At 41.4% G+C, this 16,341-nt stretch overlaps 1 protein-coding gene across 4 annotated transcripts in view; it reads left to right on the top strand.

Annotated features, from left to right (window-relative positions):
* The window catches only part of KANK1 (KN motif and ankyrin repeat domains 1), a 130,679-nt gene that overhangs the window by 71,929 nt on the left and 42,409 nt on the right, over window positions 1-16,341 (top strand). For all 4 annotated transcript variants that reach the window (XM_077171235.1, XM_077171238.1, XM_077171237.1 and 1 more), the window contains one exon: window positions 7,933-8,049. In XM_077171235.1, the coding sequence (XP_077027350.1) occupies window positions 8,013-8,049 (37 nt within the window). In that variant the 5' untranslated portion in view covers window positions 7,933-8,012. The remainder of the gene's footprint in view (window positions 1-7,932; window positions 8,050-16,341) is intronic.

Raw genomic sequence — 16,341 nt, 5'->3', positions numbered from 1 at the left:
TGCATCCTTTGGGCTCCCTGTCACAGCTCCCTGTCACAGCATAACCCATAGCAATACCATAATGGTTTGAATTAATGCACTTTTATGTGACTCATTATTCACTGGCATAAAGTGAAGGGAGTGTCCTCTACATCACCCATTAGGAATTTCAGGTATAAAAAAAAAGTTGTTTTTTTCTACCATGGATTGCCTTTCTTTTTCTAGTTGATTTTTTTTCTCTCTAACATAAACAGAAATGGGTTTCTGAGTTGCTGCACCATGCAGTCTTCTGAAGGTGTTTTTTTTTTTCTTCTGTAATGTAATGTGATGACAACAATGTTGTCAGGAATGATTTCCAAAAGAGATGGGTGGTCTGAAAATGCTTGCAGGGTGTGGGGGGCCTTGCAGCACTGTGTGATGGGTGTCATCCAGACATACCTGTCTGTGTTTAGGCTCACTCATGAGTGAAGATCATGCTCTTGCACATCAGACAAGGACCACCAAGTCATCAGACTGTAGCCTAGTTCTGTATGGATAGGATGTCCTCCTTATTACAAGTGACAAAAGCATCCCAACTATGGTTCAGGTTCACAGAATCCATACAAAGATTTCCTTTTACTAATTAGTGGTGATCCTGTCAGTAAGAACATAGGGCTGCCGTAAGAGCTGCCACTTCTGGCTGGCAGTGAGTCTGCTGGACTTCTGACCACAGGTATGGGTACCAAAAGTCCACTAGGCTGACCTGATGTCTTTTGGGAGTGTGCTGTGGAGGGCTGTGTCTAACCTCTGGCCTGTGCTAGAGAAAGCTGCTTGTGCTTGCAGGTAAGTTCTGTTTTGTCTTAACTGCTTGACAAGAATTACTAGAGCTGAGGTTTGCCTTCCCACAAATTACCTAGATGTTAGAGCCAAGCTTGGTTACACTGAAAAATATTGAATGTACCTTACCCCATTTTGTACGATTGTTCTTGCAAACAACTTTTTTGTAAGATGCTGTTCATGACCAGGATCTTCCACATGTTGAGTAAACATGAAAGGGTTAAAAAAGGGCAAAGTAAAATGAGCTGGGGACTGTATTGCCTTTGAGCTGGGAGAGAAGATTATAGTTCATAAAATCACAAAGGGTGTGGTTTGAATCTGAAAAAGCTGAATCTGAAAAAATCTGCACTGATTTTGACTAAGACCTGCAATGCAAGAATTTGGTGACAATAAAATATGTGAAACATCAGCATAAAATAAGAAAAGATGTTGTGGTGGGTATTTACAGTCTGGGACTTCTGTCCCACAAGGCAGCAGAAGCAGGTGGCATCAGCAGGGTCAGAAAGAGGCTAGTTAAATCCAGGCAATTTATGTGAATATTAAAATTACATGGTAAGGATGTATCTTTAAATATTCCCAATCCAATAATTGTTGATGCTGGGACAATACAGAAGCATGGTTTAATGGTCAGAAGGCACTTGAACACTCCTTAAATAATATCTGCTGTTGCTACTATTCAAAACAAGACAGTCTGGATGGATCATTTGTCTGACCCTACAGAATGCTGGTTATGTTTGTTTCTGCTGGGTACTATTCTGAAATCCTTTTGTGTTGGTTTTTTTTTAGTTTTTATAGAGATGGGGTATCTCTATTCTATAACCTTCTTAAATTAACACACCTTTTCTCAGTGTTTACATACAGATGTACAAAACTATATAAACTTTCTATCAAGTTTTGAAAATTCTTTACAAATCCATTTCCTACTCTTTTGCTGTTTCTTTTTCCTTTCCCAGCAAGTCACTGATTGGCTTGTGTAGAACAGCTTCTCTTCTGGATCAGATTTCTCTTCTTGATCCTCCAGACAGAACTGGGATAACTCCATGTGGAAGGGACACTGAAACCCAGCAGCTGATGGTAGACCATTTCTGCTATTGCTAGCAAATGTGACAAAGCAATACTTGCAGAAATTCAGAAAATTTGTGGGATATTTCGAATAGCCAGAAGGACCCAGTACCTTTGAAATATTTTCCCATATATCCATTTTCTGAGGCATTTTCTCTGCTGAAAGCTGCCCAGTGAAGCCCCATTCCTGTGCAGTGGGTAGGTGGCTCGGGATAGTGAAGCAGAAGCTTTGTAGAAGCTCAGCTCAGGAGATGAGAAGACCATTTTCAAGTATGTAGAAGAAAACCGTTCAGACCCCTACATTACTGAAGGCTGTACATTTATTCTGTGCTTGCAGCAACAACAAGGAGGGCAGACAAGCCCTTAATGCAAGTCTGCTTAAGGCAGGGGCTGGGGGAGAAGACAATTGAGGGAATCCCCTTGAAACTCACGTTTTTTCCAACGCAGCTTGAGAACTGGAGCCTGGCATGGCATTAGCTCAGACTCTGGGGTTCAAAAGCAAGAAAGCTTAGAGTTGGGTCTGATATTTTGTTGTTGTTTTTGTCAGAAGGGAAGCATTAGCCCTGGGTAGCAGCACTCTGACTGTTCTTTCTTCAGCTTGCTGACTCAGGTCCCAGAATTTCTGAGCCATCACTCTCTTCTTAACAGAGCTTAGCTCAGCTTTTGCCTGGAGCCCTGCTGTAAAGAAAGACCTTTTTTCAGACCACTGCCATAAGTGGAGGGAGTGATGAAGGCAGGCAGGTAAATTCATGCTGACCGTAGCCATATCTTTTTAATTAACTTGCTTGTTGAAAGGATTTACAAGGCTTCTTTTGCTCTCATCATACTGCAGATTCTGCAGAAAAAAAAACCAAACCAAACCAAAAAAACTCACAACCGCATAGTGAGAGGTGACTTCTTTTGATTGACTGCTTAAATATTCTCCAAAATGAATTACCTGTCATACTGCATATAGTAAGAATAGTTTCTGTCTTGTGATGGAGAGACAGAACCACAACTGACTGCTGTCTGAGAGATGCTGCAGGAAACACTGGTCCCAGGGATTTTTAGTTCTGCATTTCAAGGTGGCCTAGCTACTGATTTATTTTGTTCCGTTAGTGAGACTTGAACAGCAACTTGCATAATTTTGCTTGTGATTTGGATGCAACATTATAAAGACATTGGCTCTAGAAAGTTTATGAATGGCTGAATTGTTACGTGATTAAATAATTAAGTGAAATTTAAAATCATTCACAGTTTACCTTTATCTCAATGTTGATCACTCTGTGTCTCACTTGAAAAAAAATCCTTATATGCCTGCATTCTTACTTGGTTTTTGCTTTTAATTGTAAAGTAGTATATATATTAAAAATATATATTTCTCCCTTAAAAATGTTGTCTTTCAGTTTATTGGCCACTCATTTTGATAAACATAAAGATAAGAAAAACACAACCAGAGTAGGGGTAAGATTGAAAAGAAAGTATCAGTGAGATACAGTCATTATCCCAGGATAGATACCAACCACAGCAACTCCCCACATACTTTCTCTTTTGCTGTTGTTGGCTTCAGACCTTGCTTCATTTAAATTGCACCTGGCATACTTAGTACACGTAGGTTGCAGACATTCCTGTTTGCTGTAGAAAAGCACAAGTTTGAAAAGTGCTTGCCACTCTGGCTGAGCAGGAGAGATTCCCAGTGCCAATTTCTTGCAGCTAGAGAAATTACCATCTATGTTTTCAGATAGGTTTTGCATATATCTTGTCTCCTGTTTGCAAATTATATCAGTGTCTTGCAGAATGAAACTGGGCAAGTTCTACTGCCAGGACGACCCACATGTGAGAGGGAAGTCTCAGGCAGAAGTCTCGTTGTGCTGATCTACAGCAGGAATGGAGCAGTACCAGTTCTTCTTGAGTATTGCATCTCATGGGTCGACTTGCACTGTCAAACCATTCTACCCTAGACCTATTTAATCACCACTTTGCACTCGCTGGATAGGATTGCAGAGCTGGTTTTTCTCCTGGAACCATTCCCTGACTACATCCATCTGAACAATTGGGAGCCCATACCTTTGGATCCTTCATAGTTCTGACCTACAGTGCTCCCACTTTTAAATCCAGGTCTTAAACAACAGAATTGTATTGTCTGAACCACATTCACCCCGTGAGTGGTTCAAAATATGGTGCTGATCTGGACCTTCTTTGGAGTGGTTGATGTGACTGTTTGCTCTTAAGAGTCTGCGTGTGCCATGAGAAAAAAAGTTACTTATGCATCTATTTAGCCTAAAGCCTCTTTGCCTGGGAAGCCACAATCTATTTCCTTGAATCCCACAAACCAGTGTGCACCCATCACCCTTTCCACATGTGACCTCAGCCCTGGACAGGAGGACTTTCAGGACTGCTTCTCTGGGTTAAGAGCCGAGTTATATTTCTCTTCTAATTACAGTGTTGCCGACATGCTGTTCTACAGCTGCTCTTAGACCAAATCTCAGCTGTTCTCTATCTTGAGTGTCTCCTGCAAACATCAGACTGAAGTGTGAGTCTGGATTTTCTGCAAGGTCTGTGCCTCTAGAGGCCCCTGCATTTCTGTAGTTCTGCTGTGTGGATGCCAGAACTGATCTATACATACTCAGATACTTGTGGTGCTGAAACACCACAATAGGTGTCAGTGACCTAGCAAGATGCAGGTTGCTCCACAAAAAAGAAGCAAGGTTCTTTTCCCTTGTGACTCGGGCAGGATTAGGACATAGGCTTTATGTTCTGCCTAAAAAATTGCCATTCTGGAAAAACCTGTAAAAGCTGGGGTGTCGTGAATGTTTGTAGAAACTGAGGATCATGTGTGTTTAAGGTTTCTGCTATTGAACCTCAGGGTAGAAGAGAGTTTGAATATCTAATGCAAAACACTTTTAACAACTGCTTCATTGAGCAATAACTCTTCGTACAGCTAGTCTCTGCTTGTTTTGCATTTGCCCTAGGATCTGTAAATCACAATATTCACAGGCAAGCATGGGTTGAGCATGTAAAAACACATAGGCAAAGAGTTGAAGACTTGGGAATGGAATATACAAGCTCCTCTACTAATTTTCTTGTGTAAGATGTCTCTGCTGGAGAATATGCTTTGCTGTAGAAGAGACTAAGTTTTCCTCCTCTCTGGTATTTTGCTGTGCCTCGCCCACATGAGAGACTTGTGTCCAAATACAGCTTCTGGGGTGTGTGCAGCTGGGGAATCACATGTGGCACCATTCTAAAAATGATCCATGTATGTGCTGGTGCAATTTCAGGAATTCAGTTCCCGACGTATGGCTCAAAGCACGTTTTAGCAAAATTCCCTTCTTCCATGAGTTTGTTGAGCTAGATTAGATTTTTTTCTGTAGTTGAAGAGCTGTTTAATAGACAGAATTTCAAGTCCTGCTACATGTAATATAAAACAAACAAACAAAAAACAAAACAAAACAAAAAAATCTAAACCACCCTACTGTACCAAAAAATATAGGAATCAATTATTTTACTTAGCTAACAAATTATTAGATCCTATGTTTTCCTTTCTTTTTTTCATTTTCTTCTATCTGTTGGACTGAATTTGCTTCCTGAATTATTTTATTAATTGTCACTAAAGCTCAGAAGCAGCGAGTGAGTTTGCTTGAGGTACTTGAGCCTGCATAGCTTTGAAATTGGCAGAAGCATACTCACTCTTGTACTAGGTCAATTTCATCTCTTCAAACCACAACAAAATGGAGATCTCAGACCTTGTTTAGATTTTCAGCCCTATTTTTATTAACTTTGTCTCCATTCTCACCTGAATTACATTTGTTTCTTGCTATTGGGAAGCTCTCCTCGTTGTGCCTGAGAATAGTGACTGTAACAGATTTTACTTTTAAACCCATGATGAGGCACGCCACAGTCGGGTCTCATTTTTGTGGTTGATCCATTCATACTTGGGACTGCAGTGCACCTAAAAGAGATGTCTCCCCCCGCAGGATCCCCTCCCACCCATCTGTCTGTACCCATCCCTGGGTGCAGGCTCTGCTCTCAGGTCTCCCCTTGTACAAGGGATGTAATGAAAGCAGGGAAGGATACCTCTTGTTACAGTGCTACCGAGACAGCACAGAGCTATGCCGAACAAATTAGAAGTGGGTAAATAAATTCAGTTTCCTTTACCCTTGGTTGCAGTGATAGAGATTGATACCCTGCTAAGTGCAGCCTGCCCTGAGACAGTGGCTGTCCTGAGCTTCAGGACACATCCTGAACTTCACATGGAGGCTGACAATAATTTTTCAGTAAGCATTCACTGGGACTCAGTAAAAATTGCCTGTCTTCAGCTTAAAGGATAACTTTATATCCTTCAGCAAGCAGTGATGGGAGTGATGCTTTAAAATCTGTTTGAAAGAAAGTAGTTAATATTTTCCTAAAAGCTCACAGGTTTAAAACTTCTGCCCCAGCTGCAAACTCTGCCAGCAACATGTTTTTCTTTTTGTTTTGTTTTGTTTTTTTGCCATGCTTCATTGTTTCAGAAATTTTATAATTATCATTAGGCCAGGAATCTTGTGATGGGCCTCTATGCATCATGGCCTTTGTTGGATTCCTGCCTTATATTGCTGTTCATAGCCTTTCACTTATATCTTTATAGCAGCTTCATGCTCTGCCCTCCACTGAACAAGAGATGGCAAATGTCAGTGTATAAGGCAGAGCTAGGGGAGGAGGAATTGCAATGAAGCTCTTCCTGCATGCTTGGAAAATTGATATCAGGACTGTACTAAAAATGAAGGTATTTGTGTTCTTGAAGGAAAAAGCAAAGCGGTACTAGCTTCTATGATGGAGCTCTGTCATAGAAGACAGCCAGTCTTCTCTATCAGTCAGTGTATCTCTGACTCAAATTCACATGGTGCCTGCACTCATTAATTTCTTGATTTTCTTTTTCTTTGCTAATCTGCTTAGCTTTTAAATACTTTTCTGCACATACTATCAGAACTAAATCAAATATAATTGGAAAAATGTGACTAGTTTCTTGAGGAGTTGTCAGCCCAAGTCAGATGGGGGTCAGCAAAGCAGCGTGTTCTTCATATGCCTAAGCTCCACCTATCTGAGTCAACAAAATAAAATGCTGTTTGGACTGCAGAAAACTCAAAGCAGACTCAGGAAGAGGCATCTCTGCAGCCCCAGATGAGTCAGATCTTATGTCCTGAAGTAAGATCTGTGATCAGGCTGCCCCCTGCACTGAAGGTGGGCAGGGAAGAAGGAACAAGAGCCCTACTGCAGAGCCAACAATTCTGGCTTTGCCAAGTCAGCCAGCAAACCACAGAACTGCTGTTGGTTTGGCCTCTGCCTCTCATTTGGCTTCATTCTTGGCAGCCACCCACTCAAGAGGACAGTGCTCTTTTTCTGTACCTGCAGCATGAGCTTCAGGCAAATGCTTATTGGTTCAATCTGCCATGTGTGGATTGGAAGAAAACATAGCACCCAGAGAACCCATTGCTGCTGGAATTTGCAGTGGAGAGGTCTTGTAGCCAGCTGAGCACCATTCCTGACAGTGTCCATGCCACCCCTGGTCCCCCCACCCTGATGGCTTCCATACACTAGCTGTTGGTATCTAGGTTTGTCAGGCAGAGATGCCTGCTCTGGCTGCATCTCAGGGTTCTACCCTCACCTCCCAAGGGGGACATCTGAGCTCAGAAATTGCGCACTGGTACAGTGCTTCTGTAGGTGCTCTTCACCTAAAATATTCTCTAACCCTGCCTTCACAAGATGCTGGGTAATATAAAATTTTATGCACATGCCTGCAAATGAGGAATCTGCGGTGGTACAGGGGAGTTTAGAGACCAGCTGCAAAAAAGCTGAGGGCAGGCCAGAAAATCAAAGGCCAGTTTTAGATTCAGCTAATTACATCCTCACTGACGACAGATCCGGAGGTTGTCAGAGAGCCACAGTTCAGCTTCAGTCACTTGGACACCCTTGGGGTTTGTGATAAATAAGATGCTGATTTAAGATGAGCATGCTAGTGCTGGGTTGAAGTTTGCATTGAAGAGAGACTTTACTACTGCTTAATGTACCTAACTTCTTAAAACTACCTGTTTTTAACTGCTTTTTACTTGTTTGTTCCAGGTTGCATGTCTGGTTGGACTTGATGCATGGCATTTGCATGACACTAAACAGCCCAGCTGTGGATGTGTCACTGAGCAAACATGGCCTACCCAGCAAATACTAACGGCAGCGCTACAGGTAACCAAACGGGAACACTTCCCCCTTTGGATTATTAATTAAAAGAATTCTTACATTGTGCGAGCAGGAAAAGGAAGTAATGGCAGTTTAAATACTGAAAAACAGTTTCCTGGTAGATCACAGCCCATCTGTTCGGCCCCCATCCCCCACCTCAATAATCTTTTAAATATTTATAGTGTGCAAAGTAGTTTGGGAAGACTTAAGGGCTGGCGCTCAGTCATTCAGCATGCAGTGTCCTCTGCTCTCAAGGACCTACAGGGGCTTACCCTAGGCGCTGGGAGGCCTAGGGCTTTGCTGCAGAATCATGTGGCTGTTACACTGAGTCTGTAATAATTTGTGAGATTAATCAACTCTTAATGCATCAAATCCCCAGCCCTTCCTGGTCACCCTTACTGATCAGTCTAATTTTTGTTGCTTGCTTCTCTGCAAAGCATAAAAACATTTCTCAAGCAATACCCTGAAGAGGTGTTCACTTTTTTGTTATTGTTTAAGAACTTCCCGAACTGTCTGTTTTGGTTGTGTGATACTCTGTGATATGGATTGCTTGGCATGTTCAAAGGTTGCTGAGGAGGGCTGGCAGGTAAGGAAGGGGCAGAAATTGCAGAACAACTGATAACAACACAGCAGCAGTGTTCCTCCTGCAGTTATGTCAATATTTTCCTCTTCTGATCACTGCACAAACATAGTTTTAGCCCACTAAAGCTGAGGCTGTTACAGTAGGATTACACAGAAAATGCCAAGTACATGGCAGGAGCTTGTGAGTTGCTCACTGTGCTCACCGTACAATTATTCTAATTAGAGCATGGGATTAAAACATTTTGTGAGCAGGATATTAGAAATATGGAGTGTCACTATGTGCAGTTTATGCAAAACAAGAAGTGTTTTTTAAAAGCTAGTGAAAGTTGATTTAAGTCTTTGGAATTACTATTATCTGTTGATGATTTAAGGTTAAATTTACCAATGTTGTTAAATCTTGAGACTGCTGAAATAAGGTATTTCTGTTCCCTTCCCCCACCCCCTTTTTATATAATTGGAAGTATATTCTTTAAGATAGAAACCATATCCTTTTGTAACCTTTAGTAATCCTTTTGAGAAGGTGGACTGCAAAACCTCTGGTGTCTGACTTAACTGTAGCTATTTGCTGCCTAAACCTCCCATGTAACTTGACTTTTGTTTGTAATATGCCTTTAACTTAAGTCATGCAGAAAAATTTCCTCTGCTTACAAGGAAAGAAAAATTGTGCATGGAGTGTTACTGATTGCTTTACTAATCTTTTTTCTCCCTGCAGTAGAATTGTGTATTGAAAAAGTTGGTGGGCTGATGTGTAAGTCTAAAAGAAGCTAAATGCTTGTACTGTTACTGCAAGATGAAGTTTTAGTTTCAGGATTGTTATGCAAACAAGGCTTCTTGCAGGATAAAGCTGTTTGTTCCCTTATTCATAGAAAGACGCTGTAATAAATTACGAGTATTTAATTCAGAACTAAATTGGACAACATTTTACAGATACTGTCAGGACTTGTTGGCTTTGCAAACCCTTGAGGCCGGTGTTCTAACATGCAGCTATGTACGCCCGTGTCTCCAAATCCTCAGCAGTTCACAATAGACAAAATATTGGGTGGCAAATACCTGTGATTTGTTGTGCTGCTGTGCTGCCTGGGAGAGAATGCCTTTGGATGAGCAGGAACTGATCTGGGCGTTGGAGGTACTGAAGCAAATTTCTTAATTGCATGGAGCTCTACGAGTGGAAAGACAAACTTCAGGGGTGGTGTTTTCTGCGCCCTCTGAATCAATCAGCAGCAGGAAAAAGAACTAGAAAGACTTGTTAGGGACTACTAAGCCGCATTTATGTTACTTGAATATTTTGTCAAGTCTGACCACATGTTCAGCTTCATTCAAGTATGAAGTGACTAAGAAGCAAGCAGTGGTTTGCTTTGGTTAACTCGAGAATGTGAGTACTTGCACTATCAAATAATTATGCCTATGTGCCATTTCGGTAATTTTTTTTCAGTGTACAAGCCTATATGGACTACTGCTGCTGCAGATGAAATCTGTAGAGGAATGCTTGAATTTGGAACTTGTTTCCAGGAAAGGATCTAGCTACTTTGCATTTGTATAGAGATTTTTTTTAAAGAGATATTTATGGGAAGTAGATTTGCTGTAAATATTTTAGTGAGTGTGTATAGGAGATAAACTACAAAGCAAGTGATGACTTTATCATGAAAGCACCTATCATAAGTTTCTCCGTCTCTTGCCTATCTCAGTAAAGACATTAACCATAAATGTGCTGAATAAATGATAGAGACTGTGATTTATGCTTCAGTACTGTTTGTCAATAGTTTTGTTTGCTGCTGACTTCAAAATTTTATCACTCTGTTCACAGTTTCATTGCACAGAGGTCTTGTAGTGAACTGTATTTCTTTGGGCTGCAAGCTTATTTGTTCTTTTTTATCCAATTTGGAAGTTTTTGTGACTTCTTACTGATTTTGGACTAGGCTGTCAAAGCTGTGCTGTCTGCTCAGAAAAGAGCTGAATAAATTGGTGCTTGCAGAAAAATTTGCCGTATTTTATGAGATGCTGGATAGTGTTTAGTTATAGGTTCTGGATAACTGTTTAGAGTTTTCCCTGGTGGCATGTGAGCTCACTGCTCAGTCCAGTAAACTCACCAGGGTTAAGGAGCGTAGTTCAAGTCCAGAGCATGCTGTGCAGTCATCCAAGAAGCTGCCTTGGGAGCTGGGAAATACCCTATTCGTAGTCTGCAGTTGGTTTGGTACACGATACAAATTAATTTCTCTTTGCATAGTACAAGAAAAAAATAAATGAGGTGATTGTTTCTCTAAATAGTATTAGTGTCTCCATTAACTGCTGGGTGAAACTTCCAGTAATTGTTAGCTTCTGTTCTTGCTAGGACTGATGCATAATTCATCTATTTAATGAGGCTCTGCTAACATTTCTATAGTGATATCTGTAGAAATGTCTCCCAGTCAGCTACAAAAAGCACAATGCACGAGCAGAAAACTTACAGGGCAGTTTGGAAATAGCTCTGGATGGATTTTCACTCCTTTCACTAACAACCTCTTTGTGAAAACTTGCTTTTCAAAACACATGTTCTGAAAGGCACTGCATGGAATAAACTTCCAGTCTAATTCTATTTATTCTGATGTGGAAAACAAGGAAGCAGCAAAACAAACATTGGATTTAGATTTAGAAAAGATAAAGGATTAAAAACTGGTTTTGTCATTAACCATAATAAAAACCATGTTTTCTAAGGACCTCATTCTCTATATCTAGAGACTGGAGAATTGTTAATTTTTTCTTAACAGACATAAAAAAGCAGTTTTTATGCTTTTTTATGCAATTTCCAGTTTTCTTGAGTAGGATGGGCTGCAGGGGTCAGTATAGCAAGGCTGTTGTACAGACCCTTTCTTTACTTTTGCTGTAAAGAAAATGTATATTATTTTCTGTATGCAGGGTCGGAGATTTCCCTTTTCTCTTTCCTCCCTTTTGTCTCTGCCTTCTCCTCAGTCTAGTGTATGGATTTATGTTTCCATGCCTTCCCACTCCATTTTTAACTTGCTTCTCTACATACAGAAGCACAGCATCCTGCAAACACATTCATTGGAACTGTCTACCTGCATGTTTAACTCTGCTCCACACTTTAGATTCATGCACAACTCTTAAAGCAGTGGCATTATAGCCCCTGAACACCATTTTCACTGTTAGTGCACATGAAAAGCAAGACTGCTGCTGTGATAGCCAGTCTGCAGTTGACAAGTGTCTTTGCTTCCAGTGTACTCTTTTCACTCGCAGCTGATCTGGGCATCCACCTCCATTCCTTGCAGTAAGCCAGGGCTATGGGACCACAGGTGCTTTGATGAGAGATACAAATCATATCTGGACCACTGTTTCCTCTGCAGCAGCCTGGCATCCTCTAGTTATTTCATATGTGCTCAGTTACACTGGAGCACCCTGTGGGCTTCTGGTCAGATTTTCTTTGTATCTGAGCTGTTTTCTTAACTCCTACTTAAAGTTATAACTATACACCAGTTAGTCAGAGAATGAGGCCATTACGAAAAGCTGCTGCCTGAATTAATTTTGTTTGAGATACTAACGTCAGCATGACTCAAAGACCAAATGTTTAATAAATGTGTTTTCCATCTGCTGGTATATAAATGCTTGAGCAACTGTTGAAAAGTATTATGAAAACCCCAGTTAACTTATTAACCCTTTTAATTGAAGCCAGTAAATAGAACATTTACTTAGAGCAAATGTTTTAATCATACACATCCTCTGCATTGATTTGTAACAACCCTTACCAAAGATATGTAGACACACTTTTCTTTCAGTTACTGTATTATTTGATTTACAGTCTCTCCTTTGATTCCATTTTCCATTTGATTTACAGTCTCTCCTTTGATTCCATTCATTTTAGGTAATATGCACAGAATTTTGCATTATTTCTAGCCTCATGATGTAAATAAGTCTAAGCAGAAAGTGTGCACCAGAACATTACCACTGTTACTAACTTATGCAGAATATCCACCATTCTTCATTACAGACCATCCATCTGGGAACTTACAGATCTAAATGAGTTTGCAGTTAAAAGTGTTTGATTGCCAGGTAGTAGTCCATCTGCTGGAGCCTTTCCTCCTGAGTACTGCAGGTGCCTGCCCTGGGAGCCAGCTGCCAGCCACTCTCACTGCTTCCTGCATGGTGGCTGTCACTGTGGCATGGCCGCAGTGCTACTGCCACACCAAGCTCTGCACTCAGCAGCCTCTGAGTTTACTTTGTTTAGCAGATGCAAGTGACCAGGATTCAGGACAGTTGGTCTTTTTACCTAATCAGTCATGCAAAGACAATTTGTTTGAGTCAGGACTGTGTGATGACAGACTATTTAAACCTATTCCTCCCCCTACCATGCTCCCTGCTTCAAGCCTATTTCCAATAATTTTCAGAATTAATGGAGATGGGCGTATGCCCAAGTGCGTGTTTTAGTAGCTGGTGAAAAGCTCTTGCCATCAGGAGAGCCTGCTCCATTGGCCTGCAGTCTTGAGCTTTTGGGATGGGCAGACAGCTGTCACTGGGATCCAGCAGGAGCCTCACCCACAAGTGATCCTGTGAGTCACTCCGGTGGTGCCCAGTATTTAAAAACAAGCTAGGGTGGGACCCTGAAATCTGTGGGGAGAAGGGTGAGTGCGCCTCCAGTGATTTCACATAATCTCTATCACAAGTCATATCAAAATTTTCATCAGTGTGCTGTAGTACGTTCACTGATGACAGATTTGCCTTAAGGACAGATGGCTGGAGCTGAAGCACGTGATCTCACAGTGAATGCATCTTTTTACTTGAATTAATAATTGCTTCTGCAACTACTAGTTGATGACTGTAATCCAAAGATGCATTTGCCTCTGCAGCAGAAAGCTTAAAAATTCACCGACTTGCATTTGCTCAACTTAAAGGCCTTTATGAGACTGCAGAGGGCCAGTGACCACACATCTTCTTTTACTCAGGAGTTGTTGCCCAAAGAACGTGCTACAGGTCTGATTTTGGATTCTGGTGGAAAGGTAGGCATCAGGAAGAAGTTAGAAAGAATACCTTAAATACAGTGTCATTGGAAGTTGGGGACATAGGAGTCTGCTCTGGATAGCCCAGTCCTTAGAAATGGAGATTGCATGTGGTGGGAAAGAGATGGCCCAAGATACAAAACAACGATATGCAGATGATGATGCTCTGCAGGAGGACAAAGTGACCTTGAGAAAAAGAAGAGGTTTAATTGATCTGTCTTTTTGTCAGAGATTACTGCAGTTGTGTCTTGTTCTGGATTACTTTCTGGAGCTGCCCAGATTCTTACATCTCACCTAGGGCAGAGGACTGTGTTCATTCTCTCTGATGAAAGCTTGCTCATAGAGCAGTGCAGGCTTTCCTTCTCTGGGATGTTGTGATACACTTGTGTGGGCAGCACCTGGACGTTCTCCTGTGGCCTGCTGCTGCTCCCTGTGGAAATACATGTCCTTTACACCCTGGGAGGGAGCTAAGGGTGCTCATCTTGTATTTTAAGGTTTTCTAGGGACTCAACAGGCACATATTGCTGTTTGTGGTACCATGCAGCCCTACTGAACAGGAGATTAACAGTGATAAAATCCCCAAGTTCTCGTGGTGGAAGTCACTGCTTTGCACTGTCTGGTGGCAGCTGGGGTGAGGGTAAGGAGCAAGCACCAGAAACAGGACAGGCACCTGTCACAGGAAAAACACCAAGAATAAACATTTTCCAGACCTGAAAAATTATTCTCTCTTCATTGTCTGTCTTTCCCCCACTTACAAGACACACAACTCAGTAAATTTTCCCCAAAACTATTCTACAGTATTCCTCACTTACCAGATTATTCTGCATTTAAAAAGCATTTAATGAATAATGCATATGAATCTCCTCCCTGTGGGAAGGGAAGATACTTTATTCACTTTAAAAGTATATGGTCCCTCAGGAAAATTACTTGGATGAAAATAGCCTGATGACAGTTGCTTGTCCTCCTGTTTGTAAACACGTGAGTGCCTACATTTAGACATGTTCCTTACAAAAGGGTTACTACTGGAGCAGAAGTCCTTGAGAAGCTTCTTGTAGCAGCCACCTCTCTCCTCCCTCTCTTTTGAGCCACTTGTAAGGCTTTGTATTAGAGATGACAGAAGGGCAGCCCTTCCTGTATCATGTTTCCACAGCACTTTTAGGGGCTGAGAGGGAGCACTTGGACTTCCCACGTTGGCATTGCTGCTGTATCTCCATTTCCTTCCTCTGGTAACATGACTCCCCTTGGTAGCAGAGTACTATTTCTGCCAGGATGTCCCAGTGTAACCAGCTCTGAGCTTTGGGACAGCAGCATGCTTGTGTCTATCCTCCTCTTTTTATTTCTGTCATTCCCTCCTCTGATTTCATCCAGAAATTACACTTACCACATTGGCAGAAAGCAGCAGTTAACCTCTGCTGTGGGATATAGGTTGGGGTGTCTGGGGAGAATTAGCAGATCAACCAGGTCTAAAAAGGGCTCTTCTGCTCCCTATCTCTCTAAAACTCTTTAGAGCATATTCTCAGTCTCTTATTTGTTCTTTTTTATATAATTTGGAAGTTTTTTGTGACTTCTTACTGATTTTGGACTAGGCTGTCAAAGCTCTGCTGTCTGCTCAGAAAAGAGCTGAAAACTTTCTTCTTCTGACTCTTCACACAGACTTTGACAAAACTAAATGCTCAGACACTTGGAGAGGTAGGTGAGTGTGCAATCTAGTCATACTCGTTCATGTTTTCTGTCTGTCCTTCCCTACCTTTTGCAAAACCTTCTGACCTGTAGAAGTAGGTAATGTGACCCTTACCCCTTCTCACAGTCCATCCCTTTATTTTGCCCAGTGTCTCCTCCCTAGTTATCTTGCACTGTAATTAATGTTTTATAGAACTGTTTCCTCTTTTTTAAATTAACATATTCTTGTATTTTTTTCTTTATAACATTATGTTGATTTCCTTCAACATATAAGGGCCTGTATGTGATAGTTTTGCCCTTCTGTATTTGTTTGAAAGCTGCGGGGAGGCGGGGGAGAAGACAGGGGACACAGACTTTTTAATATCTGAGTTCGAAGGTTTGGTCAGATTAGGATGAGGATCAAATTACCTGATAATTGGGAGCAGACTGTACGCCCTATGTAAACCAGACATCCCTTGTCTGGAGCAGTCTCTTACTGCTGAGGGGCATGTTTGGTTGTCCTAGCCCCTTCCCTACCCTTGCTTCACTCAACCTTTCTGCCTGGAGCACTGTCATATGGTTTGCAGATCAAGAAATAGAAAGGAAACACTTGTGCAACTCTGCTGCTGTTACTGGAATTTCAGGTCTAATACTAGTAAATAGGTCAATTTTTAAGACTTCACATGTACACTTCGTAAATCTAAAATGTGCAGCTTTCAAAAAAAACCAGTACAGTGCAAGAAAATAAAGGGAAGCGCATGGCCATGGTTGAAAAAAGTGGACTAATATTTGCATATGATACAAGCATAAAGGTAAGATCAGGGCAGTCAGGTTTCAAGGACTTACAAATGTCACCAGGGTTTTTTTACTTCAGTAAGCCCATGGCTAAGTCCTTTCTCCCCCTTTCCTCTTCTCCCCTCCCTCCATCAGATTCTTTAATTTTAGATATCTTTTTCCATATCTTAAGATATAAAGTTAAAAAAAAGTATTCATTCTTTGCTCTTCTGCTCCTGTTGTCTGTTTTTTGTATGTGGAGACAGATGGCTGTTATATAGCGTGCAAGATTGTCAGG

The sequence above is a fragment of the Agelaius phoeniceus genome, chromosome Z (assembly GCF_051311805.1).
Source record: "Agelaius phoeniceus isolate bAgePho1 chromosome Z, bAgePho1.hap1, whole genome shotgun sequence".
Lineage (NCBI taxonomy): Eukaryota > Metazoa > Chordata > Aves > Passeriformes > Icteridae > Agelaius > Agelaius phoeniceus.
Note: the sequence above shows the minus strand (reverse complement) of the source record. Positions and strands in the feature narration are given on the sequence as shown.